We start from the raw sequence: 21,676 nt of genomic DNA on the forward strand, positions 1-21,676 counted from the left end.
AACTGAATACATGTGAATTCCAAATCATCAGATTTAACAAACTCACCTTGGACGTTTTCAATGGTTTCCACATCAACTTCTCCAAGACCAACTTTCCTAAGCCCATCTCGAATTGTTTTAACCTAGTTAGAAATTAAAACTTTATTTCGTTATGCAAACATAGTGATCAATGATAAACCATAAAACACTTGTTGTCCTAGTAAGTATTTCCACTAAATTTGTTCTTCCGTGTTCCATCATTTTCTTTCTTGTTGGCGGTGCCTATGTATGTCAAACACAAACTTCTCAAGCTCTTCCAAATTTAGAGCTCGGGACCGGAGGTCAAGTTTTGGATATTTTATAGCATTTTGGGCAATAGAAAACTTTTTTAAGTTTAAGAAGTACCTGGAAATGGTATGACGATACTACTGCAACTTGCTTAAGATCTTTTGGACCCCATTCAGCTTCAGGCCAGCAATCAGTGAGCTCCTTAACTCGCTTTACCACTTCGTTTACTTCAGCCAAATTACGATATGAGAAATGGTTCTCTTCAATCTCTTCTATGCCAAGAGCAGAATAAAATACAAGTGGTCCTAACTGAGGATGAAGGGGTTGCTTGCTAGCAGAAGAAAGCTTGCCAGCGTAAAACATGTCAGACGGGAATTGAAGAACTTGCCCGTTTGATCTGTAGTTCTCTGTTAAAAATATGAGGTTTGGATCTAATGTTTTCTCTTTTCGCCGTTCCTTGTAGTCGTAAAAGAGTCTCTCTTGTAAGGAAGTTTGGAATCCCCACATCTTTGCTTGAGGAGAAAACACATCAGGGCTCATCTATGGAAGAACGAAAAAACGATTATCGATTTGAAAGTTGAGACTTACCGCGCTATAAAACAAACAGACAAAAACAAAAAGACAGACAGACAGGCAGACATATCGCTCGCATTTGATTTTGGGAGTGTTAGGTTTTGTGGAGAGAGGCTTAGAGGCTTAATAACGTTAGACACTAGACACTTAGAACTAAGAAGCAACCTAAATGCTTCCGTCCCAATACAAGTACCTGCATGTGATCCCCGGTGAAAACGACTTTGGTGTTATTTCCTGCGAGTGTGAGTGGTGTTAGCGTTTCAGTTTCCAGCGCCTGCGCTGCTTCATCAATTAAGATGTGTGAAAAGACTCCGCGATGAAGCTCCATGTCAAAAAGAGCTCGAGCCATGCCCAAAGTTGACACAACGACTCTATGCTTTAACACCTCATCACGAGTTGGCAGTCTGAAGGCTGCTGTTTCTTTTCCTTTGTCGTTGATGAGACAATACTCCTTTACTTGGTCAGAGACGGTTTTCAGTTTACGTAACGGCGTGTAAATCCTCAAAGGTCTGCAGGCGGCTATGCCATGTTGCTTTTTTAGATATTCATTCAGGAGAACTACGTGTAAGTCTGCAGCGCTGTTTGAGTGTGTACAGATGAGGACGCGGTTGTTTTGGTTGACGACCATACGTCGGACTGCTTGATTCAGTGTGAAGGTTTTTCCTGTTCCGAAAGGACCAAACACCACAAGAGGAGGCGCATCAATTGACGGAGCCGCTATCTTCCTGATAATTTCTTTCTGATTTTCGTTTAATTTTGGGTCAAGAATCCAAGGAAGATGATCAATCTGAAATATATATGTAAAAAATGTTACTAAATATTATTAAAATGCACAAGGAGTTGACTACGAATTGTGTACTACCATTCTTCCTATACGAATGAATGTTTATTCGTTTGTCTCATGATGTTTTAAATCGCTCTGAGATGTTGATCACGACGTTTCGAACGCAATACTGCTAGTCTTCATCAGGCAACGAGGTCGATTGTTTGCACGTCGCTATTTATCATTAATTCTGACTAACAGATGTTTTTCCCTCTGAGGTTTGTAGTTGAACGGCTGTTTTGTTTTCTGATCGTAGGTATCCATGCTTCAGAAATTTCAATTCCGCTTTCTCTATTGATATCATTATGATGAAGTCATATTTGGATAGCCCGATCTTTGACCCCGCGTGTGCATCGGTGAGGGTCACGATCGATGAACTTGACTTTAAAAATGCGGAGGTTTTTGTATGAGCAAGCCGTATGTCTCTGTCGTGATCTTTAATCCAAACCGTGTTGTCTACAAGATTCCATGTGAATGCGGCAAAGTATAATATATATGGGAAACAGGGAGAGCGATGCAAGACAGGATAAAAGAACACGACAGAGAAATCTAGGTAAACGTGACATCGTGCTTTAAAATGAGCCATTGCAGTTAGTCCTTCTCACCTTCTCTGCCAAAGCAATATTGCTGAACTCGGGAAACAGTATTCGGATATGTTCGGGTCCCAGCCTATCAATGTTGTCGTGCATCTCACAGAGAGGGAGTCTGTTGATGTGAAACTGAACGTCCACTGTGGTGTCTCCGTGATCGGTCAGCCCAAGATCTTCACAGCATTGTGCAGAAAGCTTTAAGATGACTCGACTGTCCTCCACCGAATCTACCAACGCTTCATAAACCACGGAATCAGGGTTTTGGCTTTTGGCTATTAGTACAGAGCCCATGCTACTGAAGAGGTTTCGCAACAAGAGTCGTCCATCCGCGTTATCTGGTGTGATTGGGCGCGAGACGTGAAATGAGCCATAAAGCCATCCTTCCTGGGCGCACAAGAACTCCTCTTGTTTTGCGACCAGTTTTGTTGCGTACAGATGTACTCCCTGAACGTTAAAACTGTAAACGCAAGGAAATACGTTAGCGGACATCTACATCCTTGTTCTAAAAACTGCCTACAGCCTCATTAAACAATATTTAAAATTTTTGGTTTCCTGCGGCGCGATGGACAGGTGCAATGAAACTTGTGCGAGATGGAAAATCTATACCTACTGTTGGGGCGTGATTGATTTCAACACAGACATACACAGACATAAAAGAAAGCTATGCAGATTTGCTAAGTGCTAATGATATAAAATGCGTCTTAATATGACACACAGTCCTAAGCTTGCGTTGCTAATTTGGGGTTCTTGACCTATTATATTTTATTAACACGATGCTACAACTGAATCTCAGATTTACCTGGAAACCTTTTTGCGAATGTACAACTCCTCTACGAATAATAGCTGATGCATGACATCTCTGTAACTGTTCTTACTCAAGCCTTGTGATCCATCAAGAAGGGGGGAAGGCACAATATTGTCTGGTCTAGGTAACTTGTATTTGTCTATCAAATGCTCGTTGTTGAATACTGAAGGACGTTCGGGCTTGAACGTGACAATTTTTCGTGATCCGTCATCCCATAATGGCCAATCCAAATTTAAGTTCGTCTTCGCTTCGCAGAACTCTTTTAAGAATTCTTGACTGCCAACCTCGATGCTCATTCTCATAGCAAGATGATGTTCTTTTCCAAAATCAAGGACTAAAACTTGAGCAAAGTTTCCAAACACAAGTGAAGAGAACGAAACTACGATCTCTACTTTACAGCTGCTGTGTGACGCGTGCAAATGCGATTTCACTGGGTAGTGAAACAAGTCAGACAGCTCTTGCGATTCAGGTGATGTCCCAGTCGTTGGTGCACCACTTTTGGTGTCGTTTACGGTGCAGTTGAAAGTGACGCTCGACAGGCTGTAACATTTATGGTGCTGTGGTAAGAGCACTACGTGTTGCAGATGACCAGTGACACTCGACTGTATAGTGAAAGATAAAGAAAGTGTATTTAACATAGTAACCATGTTGAAATGACGAAACCTTAAGTGCATTTATTCTAAGAGCAACATTTGCTAAATAATATTAATTTGATTGAAAGACACAAGGTCACAGAAGTGACCGCCAAATATTCAGGGCATATGTATACGCATGTGTGGCGAGTGTTGTCAGCGATTTTTTATTTTGATTGAGTCGGGCGGCAAGTGACTTTGGAAGGATAAAGTAAAGTTAACAAGCTTGCAAATACTGTGTTCCAACTCTGTAGCACAAAAATGGAAGAACTCGTTTACTTGTTTAATTCGTACCAAACCAGTTTTCAGTCTAACCTCATAGGAGATTTGCAAGGACCAGCTGTATCTGTTGTCTCCTTCGGTGTTCAGCGGTACTTGTAACGAGACATCGAGATCCTTGGGCTCAAACGTCACAGTCACTCCTGGAAGACTGGAAACTAAACTCTCGAGCTTAAGAGAAATGAAAGCGAAAGTTCAAAATGACTTTGCAGTTGTAACTTACAAAACACTAAGCAATTAGATTGTACATGGCAATAAGCCAATATTGCAGAGCATTACCTTATTATTTTTTATGGAATCACAAGAAAGAGACTATTTAATCCTGTGCAAAATCATGCAAGACTTCATAACCTGATTTAGCATAACGTGTTGACAAATTAAAAGATAGCATATTATTGCAAAGGATGTTATTTATGTTTTTTCTATGACAGCCAACCTTGTAAGTAGGGGCTGGGCGCTGATCATCTATTGGTGAACTGACTTGACTTTTTACTGCAGAATCGGCATCTTTTTCCTGCTCTTTTTTATTTTCTTCTTCAATTTTCTGTTTCATTTCTTTCTCCATTCTTTTCAAGTGTTCATTCCATGCTGTGAGTTCCATTTCACCATGCGCGAAAGTACAACCTGTGCCCAGTTTGCAGGTCCTTTTTGCCCATCTCGAGTGAGAAAAAAATCAAGTAAATTATTCAATTAATTGGGAAGTTGAAAACGTTTGTGTATATACTAGTTATGCAACGCTTTCGAGTGGTATACTGACTTGTATTTTCTCGGTATACACACTCGCCTTTCTATTTTATACCATGCCATAGAAAATACGCTTACTAAATTTCGTCTAGAATAAGATCGCAGCGCACTATGGGAAGGTAATGGGTTGAATACCGTCGAATATACAACGGCTTTCCTGTATTCTGATTGGCTGTATTTTCGATGGCATGGTATAAAAAGCGATATACCCAGTATCAAGCAAGATACAAAGCAGCAAGTTTGACACTACTTACCATACAATGCGTACACTACTCAAAATACCAGTTTTCACAATATCCTTAAACTAACACGACTCACAATAATAGTTGCCAAACTTTAGGGCTATTGTATAAGGCAAGTATACTAGGTGTACCTTTACATTGTACAGTTGACTCCCGATAACTCGAACCTTCAAGGAAAATTGAAAATGGTTCGAGTTATGGGGAGTTGAAAACAAATGACCGGAAATAATGAAACAACAGACTGAGTTTTCTGATTTTCTATTCAACAGTGTAGACCAGTCTACATTAAAAAAATTAATTAGAGTAAAGAGAAGCCGAAAGAAAAAGGAACATTTCTAAATCACTGTAGAAATCAAAACGCAACGTAACGTAAAACAAAGCAAATCAGTTGCGAACTTTGCAGGTTTCAAAGAGAACAACGCTATAGGCTTCTACTGCAGAGTTTATGTGATTTCCTTTTCTCGAGAAATAGTCAGTTAATTCATCCTGGCGATAATCCTTTAAAGTTTTCTAAAGTCGGATTTGAAAGAATCGGTATCAACGTCCACTGACAAACAAACAGAACGTAAGTAGCACGTCAATCGCGTGGCACAGTTCGTTTTTTGCACTAAGGTGCAGGATTGCGGTTCATCAAAATATCATGATAGAATATCATTAGTTTGATAACTGATATTTTGAGATCTCAGTGATATTTTGGTGATAACTACATGATAATATCAAAAAATATTTTTCCGTTTTAAATATCAAAAATATCATTATCATATCGTATTTACATGATAGTTGCTAGAATACTTTTTGTTATCAAATTTTTAAATTATCATTATCAAGGTATCACTATCAAGTTAAAATCATATCATGTATCACTATCATTTTCAAATCTTACTCAAGCAATAACAGACACAATGATATTATGATATATCATCATCATATCAAAATTGTCCACAAAGCTACATAATCACATTGCTATTTACTCTTTTTAGACACAAGATTAACTTTCGTAACACCAGATTTTGGCTTTTTTAACTCACTCTTTGGCCATTTAATGGCTGTTATTCACAAACCAGAAAATATTTAGTTTGTACTGAGTCATTTTTGTTGCAACTTTCAAATACGTATTTAGTAAGATGCGGGTAAGGTTTACGTATTGGGATTGTCTGGGGTTAATGTAAGTTATCGTTTAAAATTAGGGTTAGAGTTCAGAGGCAACGTTATTCACCTGGTTAGCGTTTGAGTAAGGGTTAGGGTTAGGGTTAGGGTTAGGGTTAGGGTTAGGGTTAGGGTTAGGGTTAGGGTTAGGGTTAGGTTTAGGTTAGGAATAGGGTTAGGTAAGGTTAGGTTAGGTTAGGGTTAGGGTTAGGGTTCATTAAATATTCTGATAATATCATGATTTATCACTCTATCACTGGGAGTAGAAGAAATACTACTTAATAAAATATTCTGATAATATCATGATTTATCACTCTATCACTGGGAGTAGAAGAAATACAACTTAATTAAATATTCTGATAATATCATGATTTATCACTCTATCACTGGGAGTAGAAGAAATACTACTTAATTAAATATTCTGATAATATCATGATTTATCACTCTATCACTGGGAGTAGAAGAAATACTACTTAATTAAATATTCTGATAATATCATGATTTATCACTCTATCACTGGGAGTAGAATAAATAATACTACTTAATTAAATATTCTGATAATTTCATGATTTATCACTATCACTGGGAGTAGAAGAAATACTACTTTATTAAATATTCTGACAATATCATGATTTATCACTATATCACTGGGAGGAGAAATAAAGTTAGTTAATTAAATATTCTGATAATATCATGATTTATCACTATATCACTGGGAGTAGAAGAAATACTACTTCATTAAATATTCTGATAATATCATGATTTATCACTCTATCACTGGGAGTAGAAGAAATACTACTTCATTAAATATTCTGATAATATCATTATTTATCACTCTATCACTGGGAGTAGAAGAAATACTACTTCATTAAATATTCTGATAATATCATGATAACATATCTTTATAATCAGAGAAAAACCCATTGCGGAATATCAAAAAATCAACCCCTTATATCACCAAAGATATATCTTGATAATAGCACTATCCCTTAGAGAATTAAACATATAGAAAAAAAACGTGATATATTATAATTGATTATTAGTCCTGATATAATGATAATACGCAATACTGCACCTCTCTCTTTTTTTGAGGGGCCTTTCGGGAGCAGCTCTGACGTTTTTATTTCAAAATAAATTCAACGTTTTGTCTACAGTAAACTGTTTGTTTTGACTTGTCACGTAATGACAGACATGCTTCGAGTTATCGAGGGTAAAATTGTATACAAAATGACCTGAAGGGAAAGGAAAATTGGTTCGAGTTAGCGGGAGGTTCGAGTTACCGAGGGTAAAATTACAGTAAATGTATGACGGAGATCCAGGGGAAATCGATTTTGGTTCGAGTTACCATAGGCGTACGGGGACCGTCGGACCTGGGGGGGCGGAGACCTTATTGCCCGAAAAAAATGGCATGGGTTTAAAGCCGAATAAACAGCCATATGAAATGGACAACAAAACGTGCGTTGAAATTGTTGTGTACAAACCTTGCCTGCTTGCTTAAAGGAAATGATAGTTCTTTAAATAATCTCGTGGCATTGCCCGAAGATGTCAACGCACTGAATCCTTTTTCTTCGGAATGTTTTATTTATTCACTTAAGTTTAGCAAAAATAAAAGTATTTTTAGGAGGCAATTTACATTGTCTTTCCCACTTGAAAGTTATGTAAAATCGTGATAAACATTCAGGAATAAATGGGTTAAAAACATTATGTAAAATGTTTTGAGCTAGCCCTGAGAACTTACCATTTGAGTCAAAAGCATTAGCTTCATTACATTTGTAACCGTATGGCAGCTTTGTTTCAAGGTGTTAAACTGGGTCAACCGCGCGCAAACGTTCAAGCTATGAAAACGCTGATTCCGACTGAATCAAGCTGAGGGGTCACGCAGAATTTGCGAGAAAAATCGAATATGATTATAGCAATTTGCGAGAGGAAACGAAAGCAGATAAATGAGAAATTTGGACTTTTGAACCACAAAGTTGGTAAATTTCCATTACTTTTTATATTGATATAATTCGTTTTCATTGTAATGTTGAGACTTGTCTGCTTATTTTCTATTTTTTCTCTGGCTTGTTGCCCGAATTCTTAGCATTTTGCCCGAAAAATTTTGGCACTGGGGGGGCTGCAGCCCCCCTCGCCCCCCTGCCTCGTACGCCTATGGCGCGAGGTTCGAGTTAGCGAGGGTTCGAGTTATCGGGAGTCGACTGTATTTCGAATCAATGACTTTATTTATGCATTTGTTTAAATTTGTTGGTTGGTTGGTTAGCTGGCTAGTTAGTTAGCTCCTTCGCCTCCATAAATCGAATGATCCTTCTTAAAGCCGAATTATGGAAATTTCAATACTTCTCACGGTCAATTTACTGTTATAAAGAATTAAGAAATATTACTTACTCGGGACACATTTTGTAGTTTTCGCCTTTGTTTGGAATCCGTAATGGTGCTCGGCAGCCAGACGGTCCCCTAAACGCGTAGCGCCACTCTTTCAGTGAATTTGAAGAGGTTCCTTTTGCTTTTTGCTTCTTGGAATTGCCTCTTGTGATGGTTGGTTTAAAAGAACCTAACGTAAGACGAATAGTTAATATGACATACAAAGTAACACTTGCTTGTTGCATGTATATATTTCAGTTGTTTCCATCGTTATACGAACGAACTTTAAACAAAGGGCCAGTCCACGTCTTACACAAAGAAAGAAAGAATACTCGTACGTAACAAACGAGAGAAATTTTGCAATTCCAGGCCCACGTTACGATTTAAGGTCTGTTTGATGATTGATTAAACGATTCTCATCATGTTATTGAGTGGAGACCATTACCTGATATTTTTGGTCATAAAGACTTCAATCTGGCACTGATTGCCAAAATGATTGTGGAAGGGGTATACTTTTACTACATGGTGTCAAGTATGCGTTACCCAGTGAACGCTGCCATTAATGCAATGTGCTCTTACTGTAGCATATATTTAATCGCAAAAATAAAAAAAAAAGTCGATGAGCAAGACTAAAAGACAACTGCTGGAACTCATGTACTAAAGGCTGTGTGAGATAAACATGGGAGAGATCATTAATTACTGAGAGATCAGTAATAAGCACTCTACGGTTGCACTTTTTTATGGTCTTAATTTGGAAGGATTTGTTTAAAATCAGGACCATATACTTGCCCTTCCTCGTGATAATGATATGCTTCATTTTAAGTATTGTTATTTTCAAAAGAAAGTATGTGACGATAACTCTACAGGCAGAAAAAGTAAAACGATTGCCATACAAAGAAAGCTTTCTGACTTTTCTTTGGCTCTCCGCTGACGATAATATGATTGAGCAAATAAAACGTAGCCAATTAACGCTTAAACTTCCTTCAACATCTTTTGCAAAACACAAAAAAACATTGAACATGATAAGTAAGTCGTTATCAACACTCGTTAACAAAGGCTGCAATATCTTTCAAATCAAATTCCATGACTTTGAGAAGAAACTTATAAGTATATACTGAACTCCATTACTTTTATCTCGACCTTGTCGAAAAGAAGATAAAGAAAAAAGAACAGAAAACCTCAGACACGTTTCCTAACCGGTGGTACGCCCGAGGAAAGTTTACCTTTTATTCTGTCTTCTTCCCAAGCTACCCTTTCCGCTTCACTGTGCGCCCAAGGGCAAAGTTTGCCTTGCCAACAAAGACTCGGACGATCATGGTATCTACAGAGACGGAAGGGCCCTGGAATGCCAGGCGGTCTGCGACGGATTCGACAGTCTTGCTCATTAGAAGACGTTTCGGCTACTTTTATCGATTGGGGGGACGATGGTTGATCACTGACAACGCCCTGGTCGCTGTCTTCAAATGTGGGCATCAGGGGGCGGTATGGCGAATTCTTTCGATAATCCAAATCGCCTGGGCAAGTACTTATGCTACAAACACTGCTTGCATCAGAGTCTTCATTTAGCTCTATATTCAGTGACACAATTAAGAGGTAAAATTGAGGACAATACACATCTTTTGTGTGCTTTGTTACCTAGCTCTTCATCTACGTCTATATACCGAGTTACACAATAGTTAAGAAGTCGCCACAGCTGAGCTAGTGGAGTTTATCAAGCACGTTACGGCAGTGAAATTGTACAAAGCTAGCAAACGCAAAGGATCAATCTATCGACAATGGTTGAGTAAAAACTAGGCACTTTATTCAGTTCAGTTGTCAGTAGTTTGACATGCAAAGGAGGCTCCTCTCCTGTCATTTTAGTATTGTATTGAACACAGCACCTGAGATCGTTAGCATGTTTCCTATCAAAAGAACATTTTAAACTAATACTGTAGACAGCCTTTTGTTTTATTGTCATTTTATGTACCTTCCCTTGAAGCCCTTAAAGCTTTTGTTTTATTCCTTATCTTTCGTTTTCTTGAACGCTCTGGGAAAGAAGGACCTAAAACTAAATGCAAACACATGTTACTGTTTTATGGATTGGGGGGGGGGGGGGGAACCCGGATTGAACGGCGTGGGAAGTCAACGAGACGCTGGAGAGGAACGGGTGGAAAACGAGATAACCCTAACGTGGCGGGAACTGGGATAAATATGGGAACTACTTAGGTGGGGAGGTGGGTATATTAAAAACAGAAGAAGCGGGAAGTTTAACCTCCCCTCCCCTTGTTCCCCCTTCCACGTTTCTTTAAACCTCTTTGATTCTTAACCGCTTCTTTGGTAACTGATTTAAAACGTTGCCATTACTTATGTCCAAGAGAACAATACAATTAATCTAGTTCACGCGGGCAACTGAATAAAAGAATGCAAACATACGTTTTTCAGGTAAAGCTGATGGCGTTGACATGGATGGCGGGGTCTGTTCTGCTACCATCACTCCTACCAAAGGAAATTGTTCATTAACATTGCCGGTATCAATAATGTTACAAATTCAATTGTTCAAACTAGCATTTATTTACCTACATTACTACCCAAGTCTTGATCATTATTTATCTTTAGTAAAGTTAAAAATGGCATTTAGTTCTCTTAGGTATATCCTTTGTACTTTTTTCATTCCAGCTAACTCAGTTGTCTCAAAATTGATTATACAGGTATGAGAACTAGGATTAAGCTTGTAATCTGGATAGAGAGAATTTTAAGTGGTGAATAGTTTTAACGTTTGAGCTGGAGTTGATTACCATTGAGGGCCTTCCAGAGGTTTTTGGGAATAAATAAATGGGACATGGCATTTACTTCAAGAGAATAAGGAACATTATTGAATTATTTTGAGGAAACAAGAGTTTTCTCTATCCTGACTTGCAGCATCGTCGTTGTACAGAGAAAATTTTTTGGGTCAGTATAATTGAATACTTGATTTATTGAGAACAGAGGAGGAAATCAAATTTTTCCCGGTAACAAGAGACCATTCTCAGCCCCTCTCTCCTTGGGAGGCCCTCTTAACTGTAACAGTTGAAAATGAGTTTTTCATAAATCTCGCGTTTGCTGCCAGAATGAACATTTTAATGTGTGCAATCTTTAATGGAGGTAATTAGTAGACGAACGTAATCCGGCATAAAGTTACCGAAAACAGTTTGGTTCCAGGGCTGGAACAGCTATAACCCAAATTCTCTCTTAGATTTGTTAAATAGACTGTTACCCGCCGTGGAGTGTTCGCATTCTCCATGTTGCTTTGTGAGTCCACCCTGAGCAACAGCTGCTTTGCCCTATATAGAAAATAAATAGAAAGTGACTAATGTTCACTAATGTGGGGGAGGGGGATGGCGCAGTGGTGAGAGCACCGCCTCCCACCAATGTGGCCCGGCGATCCCGGACCCGGCGTATATGTGGGTTGAGTTGTTGTTGGTTCTCGTCCCGCTCCGAGGGTTCTCCGGGATCCGGTCCCCCCCGCAATCACACTACTAAATTCCTCGATCCACGTCAACATGAGCCCGGCGGACCGGGGAACCTCGTCCCGCGTATGGACTTTAAAATTGTATTTACATTTTTTTACAATTGTACATCGCTGTAATTTATCAAACTCGTGTGTAGCTGGTAGTATCGAAACGTCTGGTTTCTTTTTTAACCTACCAATAATACAAAGTTTTCAAATCTTCCTCTTGGCATTACGTACCTTGTTGTGTTCATGTTCTTCTTTTTGCTCTCGCTTTTCTTTCAATTCTTGAGCTATCTCCTGACGTTCCTGAATGCAATTAATAAATAAAGCATGCAATAATCGTAAGCGTTCCTCCAAAAAAATTTTACCTGCTAATGTACTTTTGTAATATCAATTCTTATATTTCACAGAAACTCTGGATGAATATAGCCTCTAAGCAGTAGCAGACTCTATCTTGTCTTAAGTATTTCTATACAGCTTTAGAACGTCTAGACTTTCTAAAAGTCGTTCGCTTCTCGTTTCCGTTTTGGTGGTATTCGCACTATGTGAGCTCGACTTGTAGGCAAGTCTAAAGAATGTCCAACTTGCATAATTAATAAATTAAGACGTCTATGAATGTTATATCTTTCACTGTTCATATGAGTGATTGTGAGTTGTTTTTGGGTGAGACCTAGTGATCCAATTTTTCTATTAGATGGCGTGCATGATGATATCCCTGTCAGTGGGAACAGAGTGAGACGTAGCTTCTCTGATTATTTCTTTTTAGCAAATTATTTCTTATTTCTCTCCTGTAAATTATTTCATATAGCTGAAAACTGACTACTAAGTACTCTGATGTTTCACCTTTTCTCTCTGCCACTCTTCCTGTTGAAGCTGTTTCTTGCTCTTTGGCTGAAAAAGAAAAATTGTTTTAAACGTAAAGCTTCCACATAAAACAGAACAAGATCCATCAGCCTCACTACATGTACAGAAAGCTAGCTGCGCTTCAACCCATATCAACATAACCCAATGGACAACACGTACATACATCTCACGCCTGCGTCAATAGTTTTCATGTTTCCCTAAAAGGATGCGTACTTTTGCGTTTAGTCAATCAGCCGTTCTAAAAACCTTTAGCAGTGTTTATCATTAGGTTCTGCAGGGGGAGTTCTTTTTCTGCTCTTTTTTTCCAAGTGAACCCAGAAGTCGATGGGCTTAACATTTTATCGAATTGCAGAAGCCCTAACTCCTCACATCAGCTCCAATAAAAGATTTTTACCGTACTTGTGGGCCACTGAACAAAATTGAAATTTTGGGAGTTTTCTCACCTTTGCACCGCTGCTCTGCTTGGACGCTCGTATTGGAGGACTCTTGACTCTTTTTTTAGTCGTTATTTCGTCTTGCTCGCCTGATTCATGGCCAAACGATACATCCGAAAGCTAATCACAACAAAATGAAGATTATGTTCGTGACCTGTGATTTTGTGTTAAGTTTCTATTTTTTTTCGAGCCCATTTCATGAAACAAGCTTGAAACAAGTTTAATTTGTTCGTATAGAAATAACCGTACAGAAGAAACAAAAAACTGAGAACTTTTCGTTAAGAGTCAATTATCAGAGTCAATTTTCAGATTGAAGCAAAGGCAACTTAAACATAAAAGTCTTGATGTTGAGTTATTTACAATAAATGATGAGTTATTTACACCAGTTTTCAGGCATAAGTTTAGCCCAGCTTGGTGATTACTTACTGACTGCCATCGTGGGCGCATTTCTGCTCTGCCCCCAAGTTGAAACGCCGCCATCTTTTCTCTGATTTGCATTTTAATTGGGACGAGGTCCATTTTCTTGAGAGAGAAAATGCCAGAGAGGTTTAAAAGGAAACATATACTAACATATTACTTTCTTTATAGCTCCAACAGAGAGGAATTTATGTACACTATCTCCTTCTCCATGAACCCAGATAAGGGAATAATTTCATTATGTCTTTATGTGATTGAAAGTTAAAAGAGGAGCGCGACTCGGCGCTCGACTGTCGACAGCCAACTTTGAGCGATGTAGTGAATCCAGTAGGCAACTTAAACAAAGCCATTAGTTACGAAAGAAACTGTTGTGCTATTAATCAAACTTTAGTCTACTCTGATCTTTGACAACGGATAAACCGCCGTTGCGAATTTTAAAAACTGACGTTTCGAACGCTGCCCTTCGTCGGAGCAAACTCAGCGGCCAAGGTCTGACGCTCGACACGGTCAGCATAACAAATTCGTTACCGCGGTTAATTTACCGTTGCCATCTAAAAATTAATTTCTAGAAAAGTATTCCTTCACCATACGAAATTCTGTTTTCTTTTCGCGTATTTCAAATCCAATTTTTAATTTCCCCCAATAAATAACAACAGGCATAAAAAGTTGATCAACATTTTCTCTCACATCAGGTTCAATCAATCGCCATTCGTTCACTAGTTCCAAAGCATCCTCAAACTGCCCCCACTGGACCTTGATTTTTATTTTTGTATCAAAGGCTGCGGCACTTGTGCGATTAGTCAGCTTGAGAGCTGCAAAAGGAAAAAAAAATATCGTGATGTTCGTAATAGGGTTGGGAAATAGGCCGCCTAAGAAATTTACTGAGCCTGCGATTCATGGCAGGACGGTTGCCAAGTAACGCTGTGTAACTACAGAGGGTCAACTGATATTAAAATGACAACAGATTACACAGTTTAGGCAGAATATGTAGGTTCAAAGCAATGCAACTGATGGGTAACAGGGGTGGATCCAGACTACAATCATTGACAAAAGTGTTGACACATTGTCAATTTACGCCCTTTTTTATTGTTATATGGACCAATTTCATCCTTTTGCCCCACCTCCAACCCCCTCCCCCCAATCAATGTTGTAGTTTGTTTCGAGTCACCATATATGGGGAGAGCAGAGAGATAATTATAAACTATTTAAATTTCAACTACTTTTCAAAGATTTATTCAGACACTCACCTGTTTCCAATTTTCGTTTTTTTTCTCAGGTTCGTAGTTAAAGAAATCATTTATTCATCCTTCTTTTTTTGTTGATTTAAAATAAAACAAAGAAAAAAGCGAACATACACAGCAAATCCAGCCCTCCCGAGCGAATCGAAGAGTCTCCGTTCGCGCGCTTGTCCTCGCGATCTCAGATCAACGCGAAAAAACTCGTAGGCACGACTGGAAAAAAATTGTACGCAGTGGGTGGGAGGGTGTATTGATCTTTCACAAATCACTCAAAACCCCCCGAGCCAGAACCGCGCATATCACTCAACTCGGTATGGCGCCACTAGTGTGCAACTAGTGACAATCGTTTGGGAAGCCTCCCCGAAGTCCTCTATACCAAGAGTGAGGAGGAGGGAACACGTAATACTTAAGCTATGGCGATGCGATCAGTTGCGACGCATGCAAGAGAACATCACCAGGACAAGTCGGGAGATTGAAACAATAGTTCATGACCTAGCGTATGGTGGGGAGGGACCCTGCTGACCAAACGATGTGCTTGAGGTGGGCAACCAAAATCCAGGAAGCGCCAGCGGGAATGATAAGCGACGGCCCGGAGACCCCGAGTGCAAGGCGCTCCGGAGATGTCGCGGAAGAACCGAAGGACGGGAAAAGTCGAGGACAGGGGTGAAAGGAGAGTTGGGGGAAAAAAAGGTTGGCAGACAGAAAAAAAGAAAATTGAAATGAGGACAATTTTCTTGAGGAAGAGCCCCCCCCCCCCCCTCCTTAATTAAGTTGATGCAAATCACTCATCAAAAATCCTGGATCCACCCCTGGGTAATATAATTTAAGGAATTGACTATACCTTGATTGCAGTCACGTTTGGCTTGTACAAAGTCACCCTGCAGAAAGAGAAGAAACCATATCTTTATTGGTAGCGGGTGATATAGTCATGCATTAAAAGTGTTAATGCCATAGTAGCAAACTAATTTACGATAATGGCGCTTGTAAGGTGAAATCTGCAGATCATAACTGTGTGACGTGAGAAAGCAAAACGTAACTATCGAAACGAGTAGCTCTTCCAGTTCATTGCAAAAAAATAAAGGTTTTAAGAATGATTGCAAAAGCAACAAATAAAGACCCAAAGAAGAGAAAACAAAGATTTACTAGTAGTCGCCATAACCTTCTCTTTATAACATATTAGTTGTATTCCTACCAGAATGAAGAAGCACTGTGCTCGATATTCGTGGGCTTCCGGAATTCCTGGAAAAAGATTCAGAACTTCTGTGAAAAAGTCCAAAGCTACGTTTGTCTCAGAGTTTGAAAGCAGTAGCTCGCCCTGCTTCATCAGAATGTCAATAGTGCTGTAAACTTGATGATATCCCTAAAAATAAAAGTCATGAAAAAGATTGTTGGATTTATATTCCAATGAGACTTGAAAGAAAAATAATTGTAGTGCATTTCAAAGGGTTTCCAAAGTGTACCAGAAAAAAAAGGCAAAATAAAACAAGAATTGAAGAAAATGTCAAAAGCGACTCATATCAACTCAGTTCTTATCTAAATTGTTCGGATGCATCATTCATGTAAAAGAGAATTAAACCTTCATGAATGACCACAGCTGACTTGTACAATAAACTGTTTCAATACATGAATACCTGGCCACACAACCACTTCACTTTCGCTCTTAACCTGTTCACAACATCCTTGTCTCTTTCCATCTACAACATAAAACACGGATTAGAAGAAGTAGAATTAAGTAATGGAAAACGCTTGGCGTGCACTGTCGAGTTATGCTACATGCGGGACGTTGCAATAGCTAAGCGCGAAATAAGCGTTTACATCACCGTTACCAAGACAACAATAAAACTTACGACCCCAATAATATGGGATATTCATTCTGTGTATTCCCATGACGCCACTTTTCTTTACTATACCAAGTACCTTGATCGTATTTATGCCGGATCGACAACAAGATGAAGTGACAAATTACCACGTATCCACGAATGCTTTGCACTTTTCGGATTACTTTATAATAAACAAAAAAGTCTCGGATGTTTTTACAAGTATTTAAGGTAGTTATTTACCCGACTGTGCACAAGTTACAAACGAAATCTAAAGAAACTTAAGGTAAAACACTACAGGTCTGCAAGCCGTTTGTTTGCTTGTTTGTTTGTGTTTTCGTAGTGGGGGGGGGGGGGGGGCGGAGCTGAAAGATCCGAAGTTAAAGAAATACTGACATGTAACGAAGAAATTACATGGACATTTTTCCTTGTTGATATAGATGAATTTGTGCGCTCAACATCACATCATCAGCACCACTGAGTGGAAATTCACTGTGATGGACCAATCCAACACGTTCTTGCTGCCTTTTTGCTTATATTACTTAAGACCCCCCTTGCAGTTTACAATGTCTTTAATTACGCTTGGGTTTTTACACTTGCATGCATTTGAGATAAACTAACCAGAGGATCAAGAGACTTGTATATCACAGCATGCACAAAAGCTATTTGCACTTCGCCCTGTAGCTCCAGAGCTTGTGACCATAGAAACGCTGTGTGTTCGTTTTCACCTCCGAGTTTGTTCCTAGCTAAAAACCCAAAAAAGAAATGTCAGTAAATATCTTGCAAAACCAAGATACCACGATCACAACAACAAAATCAACAACAACAACAACAACTTAAGTTACAATTTCTTACAATCAGTAATAATAATAATAATAATAATAATAATAATAATAATAATAATAATCGATATTTTAACAGGGTGACCCCTTCAGTCGCAGGACTGGTATCAACGGGGGCCCGTGTAAAATAAAACAAATTAAAGTAAAAAAGATTGTATAAATATCTATCTACTAAAACTACTAGAATACCACTAAATGCTAAAAAAAAGTTAAAAAGTTTAAAAGAAGTACTAGTGTTCTCATAAAAATAAATAAATTACGAATTAAAAATGTTCTAAAAATAACCTAAGAATAAAAAGAGAAGCTTGAACGTTCCTTTGCGCAATCTTAATGTTCGTGAGAAATAAAATGGATGCACCAAATAAAAAGATTTTAGCGACATCTAAATGAATGTTTGGAAGTATTGTCAGTAAAAGACGATCTAGTGCATCTCTGATTAAAACATTTGCTTGTCGCCCTGGCACGTAAGGTTTTAAATATGAGGGAACGTCTCCGACAAGCACTTGTTACTAACAGTGCACAGTGCTTTTCCATATTTTTGTGAGGGGCCACGACCGAGTTTTCCGTGGCTATTCAGGTTTAACCCGATATACGTTGTAGGCGGAGATTTTGTTAGTGCTGCCAAAGGGCAAAAGCACGAACAAGTATATAGGTAGATGGACAAATAGATCTTATTTGCTGCTTCCGTGTTACAACCCCTGACGAGCCTCTGGAAACCGACCTTACATAGCTTATGTGATCGTGAAAATAAACACTCATCTAATATGACTCCTAGTACTGAACGATTCTTGTTCTCCTCCCCAGAATGAATGGAGCCCCTAAAACACTCAGTATTGAGAAAGAGACGGTCAGAGAAGAGACGAGACTGATGTTAGTTAGCCGAATGTTTGAAGCCGAGATAAGTGTCGTCCGCAAAAAGAAGACCAAGGTGAAGGAAGGCGAAAGAAAACAGAGGGCCCCAGGAGGCCCGCACTGAGTTGGGGAGAAAGAGGACCGCTTGACCCTGTAGTAAGAAGCGGGGCGCGAATCAATCTGTACAGCTTTGACCGTGAGGAACAGACGAATGCCTCGTCAATAAACACTGCCCCCGTCAAAGCCGCAAGCCACGATATGAGGGTGACGCAACGAGTGAGAGCGCGAACCCGAGAAGGGGAGGAAAGTGAAGGAGCAGGAGAAGGCCAGGTGTCAGATCCCAGATGAAAAGGGTACACTTGATAGATTGTTTTAGATTGTTTTAACGACGACGAAAGTTTGCTTTTACCTAAATAAGAGTTATGCCACCGCCATTTTCATGGAAATAAGAAACGCCGAATGGATCATTGTCGTTATTGCTGTTCCATTCGAGACTTAAATTTTTAATTTGCAACTATTAATACATACCTGCTGTACAATCTCGCAAAACGTGTTGTACATAATTCTGAAAGTAAAAGTAACATGGAAGGTCACGAGTGTATAACAAAACAAGGTTTCAACTGAACAGGTTTCTTTGAACAACATCTGAACAAGTTTCTTTGAACCTGCAATAAAGATACTCACCAAGCGAAGTAGACATTCAGCTCGCTTGCACAGAATAGTGGCAACTAATTCAGGAGAAACGTCAACGCCGAGTCGTTGAAGCGCCGCGGTATAGAGCGCGGCGGCTGTGCGATAATCTCTGATCATCATGAACTGTTCAGCGTTGTTCAAGGTTTCCACAAGGTTAGGTGACACAAGCGCTGAGCCAAGCAGAGCCTGTGATTGGACGAAACAAAATGAAACTATCGTGTACATAACGAAGACGGGAGGGGCTGGGGTGTGGAAGAAAGGCGTTACATCGAATCATTATACGGTAACTTTGTAAATATGACAAGAAATAAAGGTTTCATGGGGAGTCCAAACGATGGTCGTTGATCGCATAGAAAGGGGACCATAAAAATTGGGCGTAATAAAAAAATGGAGGTATTAATAAGGTGGTCGTATATAAGGGCTAATTATCTGGTGGGGTTTTGCTGTCAGTACCATCAGAGACAGAGTGAATAATACAATAATTGTAATACAAACCGGTGGTATCGTAAAAGGTAAGTCTGCGAACCCAGCATCAAAGGACACGGAACTGTAAAACAACACCTCCAATTAGAACATTTCTTTGCATATACCAAAAAATTCTGATAATAAAGCCTGAGCTTACCTAGTTTGTTCAAAAAGCATTTTTGGTGGTCTTATTTTTAAAGGGGCTTATTTTTTTTAAAGGAATTTAAGGGAACTTCTTCAGTGTTGAGAAATACCAGTGGTAGTATTGAATCGCGAGTTGCGCCATATGAAAATATAACTGCTCGCGGCGCGCGCACGAAAAGTGCGCGTGCAAGAAACACATTCAAACTATTAACATTAAACGCTTGCTCGCGAATACGCCAATAGGCGCAGTCGGATGAAACTGAAATTAATGGTCAGTCCGCTAGGCCTGAGAGTGCCGAGCTCAATAATGAGACGCAATTCCTGCTGCTTGCGGCGAGTGTTGCTATTGCTGATAATTTTCGTTTTCCTTTTTATTTGTATATTGGAGAGGTCGTACATTGTAAGTTTATTAAAAAAGCAAAATATAATGGTGCGTTATACCTAAACCGATTTATGAAGCTAAAAAATAAACAGTTTCATGCAGTATCTAAATGTTAAATACCTGTGATGTGCCATGTCTGGTTTCCAATGCTATTTTGCTTAACTTGCGTCACGGTCTAAAATGCAACACAAGACAAAAAGCAAGTTTAAAAATATGACGAGTAAGTGGCTTTAGCCGTAACCGTGCTTAAATTAAAACTAAGTTGACCAATCATCGCCTAGAATAAGCACTATTTTAAGTCTTTTTAGACATTTTTATTTTCAGACGTTTATGTGCGTATGCTTCGGTTTCCCACGAGTACATAAGGCAAATCGAAAGATCCCCCAAACTGTTGCATCTTGCGTACCCGACCCCTATTGCTAAATATTTGGCAGTAATATTTTGTGTTCAAACATCGTCTTGGCAAGCCAAGATCAGTTCGCACATGCGCCGCACTGAATTCTTGAACGCCTCTTTTGTTTCTCCTAGAAACTTCTTGTTCTTGTTGAAAACCTAGCATTCAAAAAAATTTCAGCTGTGAACATGTTTGTTACCTTCTTGCGACCTTGACTACTACTTCCCTTAAATAAATAGTTGTATGATTGGTTAACCTTTCATTGCCTTACTAAGTTAGCTAGGTACGTTTTGATTCACATCCGAGTACTTTGTTTTTGAGCCACCTGATTTTCTCTTGGCTAGATTCCCGGGTGTGCGTTCAGTTCGGATAATAGCTTAAGATATTGTAAAGTTATTATTAGAGTGGAAGATTGTGACTCACAATAAACTGCTGAGCTGAACGAAGACTCTCACGGTACCTTCTGCTTATCTGAGCGAGTGCCTGACGCGCCTCCCCACATACGACCACACACGCATAAGAGAATAGTTGCTGTAAAATTTTTGATTACATGACAAACAGTACCTAGATCGCTGCCTTCAAGCCAGATCAAACGAAAGAGTCGACGCAAGTTTGTGATCAGTGTAACGTGCATTCAGCGACTTGTGCACTCCTCTTAAATTTCAGTGAGCTTGCCTATGTTTACATGACAGTCTCCGCTCGTTTCATCAACCCATTTCAGTTGTCTGCCCGTTGATGATACGAGCTTAGGGATTCTTAGGGCCTACAAGAAGGTTATGACAGAAAACTGTCGTGTTTAAATATGGATTATATTGACTTACCTTAAAACAATGTTATTCTTTCCATCATGAACGAGCACGTCACCGTCTTGTTCCGGTGACTAACTGTTTAGTTACATGTTCGTTGCAGAATTTAAACGATGGTGAAATACTGTAAAGGTCTTTCCCAACATCCAGGCCGATTTAATAAACTGCCTGATGAAAATGTAAACAATTGCGAACTCTCAGAACTTTGTTTTGTCTGCAAAAATCAGGCTGAAATGCAAATGAAAGCCACACAGCACGTGGAATACCAAAACAATGACGAGCGAAAACAGATCAGGGTGACGTCTGTCACAAAGTCCAGAATCAAGCAAAAAGAGCCGAACTTCCGGGTACAATTGTGTAACATAAAATTTATAGGAAAAACATACTGTTGGCATTG

At 39.2% G+C, this 21,676-nt stretch overlaps 1 protein-coding gene across 2 annotated transcripts in view; it reads right to left on the reverse strand.

Annotated features, from left to right (window-relative positions):
* LOC144632756 (3'-5' exoribonuclease HELZ2-like) overlaps positions 1 to 21,676 on the reverse strand; it is a 42,395-nt gene that overhangs the window by 19,303 nt on the left and 1,416 nt on the right. For both annotated transcript variants that reach the window (XM_078491476.1, XM_078491477.1), the window contains exons 2-27: positions 21,295 to 21,447; positions 20,200 to 20,254; positions 19,584 to 19,635; positions 19,080 to 19,274; positions 18,924 to 18,960; positions 17,323 to 17,447; positions 16,516 to 16,578; positions 16,077 to 16,244; positions 15,726 to 15,762; positions 14,334 to 14,458; positions 13,656 to 13,751; positions 13,239 to 13,349; positions 12,775 to 12,822; positions 12,169 to 12,237; positions 11,695 to 11,761; positions 10,875 to 10,937; positions 10,429 to 10,509; positions 9,686 to 10,030; positions 8,487 to 8,652; positions 4,406 to 4,625; positions 4,006 to 4,140; positions 3,053 to 3,660; positions 2,269 to 2,710; positions 1,034 to 1,627; positions 385 to 807; positions 47 to 122 (exon numbers count right to left, since the gene is read on the reverse strand). In XM_078491476.1, coding sequence (XP_078347602.1) covers positions 47 to 122; positions 385 to 807; positions 1,034 to 1,627; positions 2,269 to 2,710; positions 3,053 to 3,660; positions 4,006 to 4,140; positions 4,406 to 4,625; positions 8,487 to 8,652; positions 9,686 to 10,030; positions 10,429 to 10,509; positions 10,875 to 10,937; positions 11,695 to 11,761; positions 12,169 to 12,237; positions 12,775 to 12,822; positions 13,239 to 13,349; positions 13,656 to 13,751; positions 14,334 to 14,458; positions 15,726 to 15,762; positions 16,077 to 16,244; positions 16,516 to 16,578; positions 17,323 to 17,447; positions 18,924 to 18,960; positions 19,080 to 19,274; positions 19,584 to 19,635; positions 20,200 to 20,213 — 4,360 coding nt within the window. In that variant the 5' untranslated portion in view covers positions 20,214 to 20,254; positions 21,295 to 21,447. The remainder of the gene's footprint in view (positions 1 to 46; positions 123 to 384; positions 808 to 1,033; positions 1,628 to 2,268; positions 2,711 to 3,052; positions 3,661 to 4,005; positions 4,141 to 4,405; positions 4,626 to 8,486; positions 8,653 to 9,685; positions 10,031 to 10,428; positions 10,510 to 10,874; positions 10,938 to 11,694; positions 11,762 to 12,168; positions 12,238 to 12,774; positions 12,823 to 13,238; positions 13,350 to 13,655; positions 13,752 to 14,333; positions 14,459 to 15,725; positions 15,763 to 16,076; positions 16,245 to 16,515; positions 16,579 to 17,322; positions 17,448 to 18,923; positions 18,961 to 19,079; positions 19,275 to 19,583; positions 19,636 to 20,199; positions 20,255 to 21,294; positions 21,448 to 21,676) is intronic.

The sequence above is a fragment of the Oculina patagonica genome, chromosome 12 (genome assembly GCF_052425735.1).
Source record: "Oculina patagonica isolate OP01 chromosome 12, crgOcupat, whole genome shotgun sequence".
Lineage (NCBI taxonomy): Eukaryota > Metazoa > Cnidaria > Anthozoa > Scleractinia > Oculinidae > Oculina > Oculina patagonica.